Consider the following 7,137-nt stretch of genomic DNA (forward strand, 5'->3'; position numbering starts at 1 on the left):
TGATTACATTGAATGACTTAACAATAAGCTTTGTAAAATTATTTATAAATGTATGAATGCATTTTACAAATCAATTCGTTTCATGACTGCATACAAAACTTTGAGAAATTGAATGCGAATTCAATAACAAAAGCAGAAACAAAAATGAACTTTCTATTAATTAAAGAAATGATATGCGTAGTTGCAAATGTTAATTGCGCTTTCTGCATATATACCTTAACTGTATAATTATCTCTAAGGTTTATGTATGTAATTGAAAACTAGTTTAAAAATCTGCTAAATATAAATAAAAAACAAAACATGAATGTAACAACTGCATATGAATATATCATATGACTTAATTGAATTCCTTGGCTTTTTGATGGGGAAAGAAATTTGTGTTTGGCTAAAAATACACATGGCAAATATGGGAAATTATGAAATGATATATTCAACTGGAACGACCGTTAGCCTAGTTAACTTCATATTTTAACAGCTGTTCTGCGATATGTATCGATAAGAGCATATGAAGAATGCAAGAAGGAATGCCTTTTGTTGTTAACTGACTACTAAACGTTTTTAAAAATTAAATATATAGAGACCTATTTGCGACAATCACCGTATGCGCCAGAAGAATTTTACAAGAGAGAATTTTTTTGCTAGGCTAAAATCTCCGTAAGTATATACATTTAAAATGTAATATTTTGGATTCTAATGCGGATGGTGTTCTTGGAATTTCGGAAAATCGCGCATTCATTATTGTCGCAAATAGGGCTCGATATTCTTATTAGCAAAAAATTGTTTTGTTTGAATTAATATTCAAACGTGTCAGGTGGCAACCTTTGCTTTTAAAGTCTTATCGATATTTCAGTTAGCCCAAAAGTTCAATGCTTCAATAATTATTAAGTATCTACACAAAAATTTAACACTTTTAAGTACACATATGAACTGTAAACTGTATATGAAATGTAAACAAACGGAATAAGTGATAAAATAAATGGAGACAAAGGGTTATAAACGAGTTGTGCATTTCTTTTAGTAAAGTTCCTTTGTGAGCTGCACGAAAATATCGCAAATTGGTAATCGATTATAAAGAGCCAACAACCCACATCTCCAACACTTAATAATAAAAAAAACACGAAAACACACAAAAACAATATATTTTCAACACATTATTTATAGTAGCAAAGTGCGTTAATTGTTACTCTCTGCTGGAGCACTTAGACAGTGAAAGGTGCATATATGTAAGTTTGAGGACAATGTCATTGTCTGGGCCACAACAGTGACGGAAATGATAACAAAACAATAAGATTACAACGCATTTTAAACATTTTCATTGCAGTTGAAGCAATTTTATACATAAAACGTGGGGGTAGCATAGCTAGCAGTAAGCCGTAATGGATGTTGAGGAGAACTTTGAGTCACAAAGCGCAACAGCAACAGAGTCTCAGCCAACGCTGGGGCAGCAGCAGCAGCAACAGCAGCATCCAAGCCAGCCGCAACAATTGCTGCTGCAGGAGATGCAGTGTGAGCCATTATTTGGCACTACCACAAATACAACAACAACCACAAATCCAATGATGGAAACTAGCAATAATGGGATACCATTGCCAGCGCCACCAGGTCCACCAGGTCTCGTTGTGTCCAGCCAAGCAGTGCCTGCCGTCGTTACTACGCTTCCATTACCACCCGCACAGCAAGCACAGCTAAAGGGGCTCGGTGGTAATGCGCCAACAAATGACTATGATATTGATTCGATCCTACTGCAGCAATTTAGCTGCATGGGCACCACAGATCATGAGGATCTGATCAGTCAGTTCCAGAGCCTTATGAATAATCAAATGAATCGAGAATCGGCTCGTTTTTACCTCGAAATGAGCAACTGGTGAGCCACACTTGCGTTCTGATCGTCTCCATATCTATATATATATATATATATATATATATATATATATATATATAATCAAATGAATAACAAACCAAAACCAGCTGCGATACTGTTAACTAATAACTAACTATGCTCTTTTCTTTTTAGGAACTTACAAACAGCTGTGGGCTACCATTTGGACTTTTGCAGTCTACAGGGGTTGCCATCAATGAAAATAGTGCAGGGACAGCATGTGAACGCTCAACAGCAAGCGTTTCAGCTGCAAAACGATGGCGCAGATCGCTGGCCAAATGGTTGCTTTTTAACATCGCCTATACAAATGCAACGCATCAATGTGCCGTCCCTGCGTCCGGGCGAAACTTGTGATATATTGGCTGATCTGATGCCCACTCAGCCGGCCATTATGTGGCGTCTCTGCACGCCAAACGGTTGGTACTTTGGCGGTAAGTGCACAATGCTAATAAGCAAAGAAAGCAAAGTAAACTGATTTATTGTCTTGTATCTTGCAGAAGCTATTTGGATGATACCGCCGGGCACTCAGGCTAGCCAGGATGAGCTACAGCAACGCATGGTGCAGCTGATCACGTCGGAGGCGAAGCCAGAGTTCTATCCGCAGATCAACATAGTGATAACGGCGCATACACAATGAGGCTGCCGTCCGGTTCTTCTCATTGTTTTTTAAATGTTCATGATTAGAGTGCGGGTTCAAGTTGAATTGGCACAACGCTATTTCAAATTTTTTGATTTGGCAAGATGTCGGGTTTTACGAAAAGCCCAAGTCTCCGTGTACTCCCATTTCCTTCCCCATTAGCTCAAAAACAAAACTGATTTGTTTACTGTAGTCATCTTATTCGATTTGTCATACATAAAAACTTCATTTCGTAAATAATTTGGAATTTATGCGCGCGAAACGGTTTTTAGTATATAAGCTGTATGGTTTTTTTGCCCGAAATTTAATCCTGTAACAATTGTAGATATTAAGTGTTTTATTGAACGAATGAAAGACGAAAGAGTGAGCGTTTTATTTATATGTAAGAAATGGTTTCACTGGGTATTGTCTGTGTATGCTGTTCTTTTATATTAAAGATGCAAGATATTTGAGTTCGGTTTTACAGGTTCAATTCAATTTAAATTAAAATTAAAATGTTAATAGCTATCATTCACCTTTATGTATCTTAAGAAAAGAACAAACTCAACAAGAGTTTCTAACATCGGCTCTCTGGCCATCTGGCGGCTGCATGTTAAAGCTGCAACCCTCCAGCGGCATTTACTAACCGCAAACAAAAAAGTATGGCTTATTCGAAAATATATATACAAATCGGTTTGTTTTAGCCGGTTAAGTCAAAGCTTCAAATTAAACAAATAACAAGTATGCAGCATTGGTTTTTTAGTCATAGCTTGGCCATTTATCACCCAATTGTGCAACTGTTAACTGTATTATGCTCGTATTTATGCTAGAAATAAAGTTGCATTCATTAAATTTTGTGTCGCAGTCCAAACAAAAATATAAATTAAGAATAAAATAAAAATAAAAAACAAAAAATAACTGTGAGAAACTTGAAGCCAAAGTTAGCCAGGACGCAATTAGTGGCTTGCGTCCTGACTAAATGACACAAACAGTGGTTTGCGTCCAGTCTACATTTTGGTCCAATGGACCAAAGTAATTTTTGTCAAAAAATCGAATATTTCAAAATTTTAATGCAGATCGATGGAGTTTCGTTCTGTGAGTTTCGCAATCCAAAAATTTTGAAAATCTCTCAAGATTTGGCCAAGTTATGTCCAATTTTCGTTGAAGGATTGTCCTGCGTCTTCTGTGTCATCCATGATCCACACGAGTGCTAGCTTGCTGCTTAAAACTAGTTTGCTCTGACTATTCTTTCAATACAAGTAAATAGACTTTAAAATACAGACACAAGTTCAAGGGTAAGCTGCAATTATTTCAGTTAATAATTCATTTATTTTCCGCCTAGATAGACCCCATGGTTAAACAATTCGACAAGTCGCCACAAGCGCTGCGCGCACATTGGCAACAAAAACTTTTGCAGCGTCGACCCAAAGCTACTCCCAGAAATGTGAAAAAGGATGCCAGCGTGCTAATTCATTTGGAGCACTCCTTGCAAGGAGTTTTACTATCATTGCAAGCACGCCATGCGCAATTGATTGCAGCCAGGCCGAAAATCTTTTGTAGCCGGGGCACACAAACGGAAGCTTATATAATTGTTGATTGGTTAAAGGACTTGATGGTTTATCTCGTTGAAACAAGGCCTGAGCCCCAGTTGCTACTTCAGCGCCCCAACAAATGTCAGCAGCTTATGCTGTGGGTGGCTCACAATAAGCGCAAGATACGCATAGCTTGCTTGCTCGGCTTGATTATCTATTTTTTATATGCTTAATGCTCCTAATTAAAAAGAGTTTCACTTATTTTTCTCTTGCAATCAATCAATCGAGTGCACAGCTTTCGCTGAAACCATATGAAACATATGAGCTGCCCACAGGACTAGGCCACAAAGAGTTGCAAGACGTGTTGCGACAACTGTAGCTCTAGATTATTGAGGCGCCAAATGAAGAGCCTCCTATGAAAATGGAAATGGCAATGGATCAAGGTGCGCTCTGTGGCAAGGCAATGAACAGATGATTATTTGTATTCATTGTATTCATTTGTATTTAGTCTTCATTATTATAAGTAAGCTGAATTGGTAGCAAGTCATTTAATGTAACTGGCAATACAAAAATAGTTATTCTGCAAATAAGAATTTAAAATTTCAAATAGAGTACTCAATGCAAAATTGCACGTGGGCTTAAATTGCTTTGAAGAAAACTTACTCAGCTGATACTTATCTCAAGTCTGCATACATCAACAGTCAAAGCCAAACCCACTCAACGCTCATCATACGATGCACAGTGAGCTGAGCGCTCTCTCTAAGCTATGAAAACGGCCACGCTCTCATTCGGCCGCAGCAACGGCAGCGCTGAGAAATACCGCAATAGTCAAAGCAAAACACACTCGCGCTCTCACTCATCGTACCATGCACAGTGTGCGACACTCTCTAAGCAACGAAATGGCGACGCTCCAAGTTCAGCCGCAGCAGCAGCGTTGAGCGATCGGGAGCTCACGAACGAAAGACGCGTGCAGCGAAGAGCAGCAAAGCAGCGACGCTCACATGTGCGGGCGGCTGAGTGAATGAGAACGCACATAGGCCACGTAGGTCAGTTCTGTTTTGAACAAGCAGTGCGCGAGTTATCAGTGTAATAATTATCGATAATTTCCACATGCCTTTTAACAATCAATCTATGGAGCTGCTTTGACCACAAGTAAGTTTTTAACTATTGTTCTCAATAAACAAATATCAAGTGCTTAATAAAGAAAAATTCGCTGTGTTTTAGCAGCTTGCTTGAAATTTTGATTCATTTGCTCTATGCTTTTAAAACTAAATATTCCTTGCATGAGCCTCTGTGAGTACTTTACAGACTTTTTAGTTTCATCTCATAAAGTCCTCAAAATATATTGCGCTGAATTCAATTTAATTACTTTTATGCAATTATTTTCTTCTGACCTCGTCTGAAATAAATAAATGAATTTATAAGCAGGCGGCGTTTTTGTGGTCAGAAAACTAAAGTCATGTTAGAAACAATTCGACAAACGATACAAATTCTAGCTTGATTACTAAGTAAGAAATCATTTTCTTTAGTTTTATTTGTAAAGTTTGTTTAATTTTATAATTATTTATTTACATTTTTGTTGCCCATACAGACGTTGACTGGGCTGGGCTTCGCAGCTGGCCTTGACCTTGTTTGTGGCGCCCATAAAGCAGGAGCTGGTACTGGCGGCCAACTAGTTGCCTGGTGCCTTGTTGAGGTACCAATGACGGCCTTGACCAGCTGCCAGCTGAACTTCTTGGAGAAGCTCGAGTCTGGCTGTTCAGATGGCACATGCCGATCATGGACTTGCAGGAGTTGACAATGGCGAGCACATCCTTGGACACCTGCCTGCCCCAAGCGTCGGTGGCATCCACATATTTGGTGCAGGAGTTTAGCATCCCAGCGATCTCCTTTAGCTCCTTCTTCAGCGCCTTGCGCACACAGCCAACGTCATCCACATGCGCCTGCAGTTGCTGCAGCAGTAGCTCTAAGCTATCATCAAGCTCCAGCTGCCCAATAGGAGCACCAAGAGGACAATTGTTAGGCTTTCATATTGAATTGGGTACAAAAAGCTGCTCGCTGCTGTTGTATTGAAAGACTGGTCGTGGCTAGTGACAGTCCTTTAAAGTTAATGGTCTGTCTTCTATACTCTTAGCTGTTTAAAAATTAAATTATCCAATCATCTGTTTTGTTTTGCAGCTTAATGTACAATGGGTTTGTCCCTGCAGCATTCGCAGGACTTCATCAGACACGAAATGTGGCTACGTCCTGGAATGTTTACGCAATCGGACTATAACATCCGGCTTGAGCGGCAATAGTAGCAACAATAGCAGCTCGTTCTGTCCGAAGGGATGTTGAATCAATCAGTTGATTTTAAGTTAATGCATTAATACATTCTTTGTATTTTTAATTATTTATAAAGGCTTAACTTTAAAATTGTTCTGTAAATATTTTTTTATTTGCATTCATTTGCATTAAGTCATTGTTATTTGTGATAACAACAGTTATACAATGTTTTTAATTTTAGTAACAAAACGCTTTGGCAATAAATAAACAATTATTATACAAAACATGGCTTCTTCTTCTTATTTTGAGGGTATATAGGCTTTCAGGCTTTTCAGATTAGATAGCACGACTAGTCGCAGGTTGAAAAAATGCAGCAAGTTCGTTGCTCAAGTCTTTTAACTCCAAGTCTTTTCGTACGATGAGTGAGAGCGCGAGTGTGTTTTGCTTTGACTATTGCGGTATTTCTCAGCGCTGCTGCTGCGGCCGAATGAGAGCGTGGCCGTTTTCATAGCTTAGAGAGAGCGCTCAGCTCACTGCGCATCGTACGATGAGCGTTGAGTGGGTTTGGCTTTGACTGTTGATGTATGCAGACTTGAGATAAGTATCAGCTGAGTAAGTTTTCTTCAAAGCAATTTAAGCCCACGTGCAATTTTGCATTGAGTGTATTTTAAATGATATGTTTCTATTTGCAGAATAACTTAAATTGGATTGCAGAAGATACAGTAAAGTACGTAATACCAATGCAACTTACTCTGTATTGCTATTATTTTATTGACCACATGACATATGTATATCATAAGAACGTATGAATTATAAATTGTCAAAATTATGAACAAAACTTTGAC

The 7,137-nt window shown here is 38.5% G+C and overlaps 1 protein-coding gene across 1 annotated transcript; it reads left to right on the top strand.

Moving 5' to 3' along the window:
- The first annotated feature begins 982 nt into the window (after nucleotides 1-982).
- On the top strand, nucleotides 983-2,897 carry LOC108606534. Its single transcript, XM_017996713.1, has 4 exons — nucleotides 983-1,223; nucleotides 1,322-1,864; nucleotides 2,015-2,310; nucleotides 2,377-2,897. The coding sequence occupies exons 2-4, from the start codon at nucleotides 1,377-1,379 to the stop codon at nucleotides 2,514-2,516; spliced, it is 924 nt and encodes a 307-aa protein (XP_017852202.1). The 5' UTR covers nucleotides 983-1,223; nucleotides 1,322-1,376; the 3' UTR covers nucleotides 2,517-2,897.
- The last annotated feature ends 4,240 nt before the right edge of the window (nucleotides 2,898-7,137 follow it).

This window comes from Drosophila busckii, chromosome X (assembly GCF_011750605.1).
Source record: "Drosophila busckii strain San Diego stock center, stock number 13000-0081.31 chromosome X, ASM1175060v1, whole genome shotgun sequence".
In the NCBI taxonomy this organism is placed as follows: Eukaryota; Metazoa; Arthropoda; class Insecta; order Diptera; family Drosophilidae; genus Drosophila; species Drosophila busckii.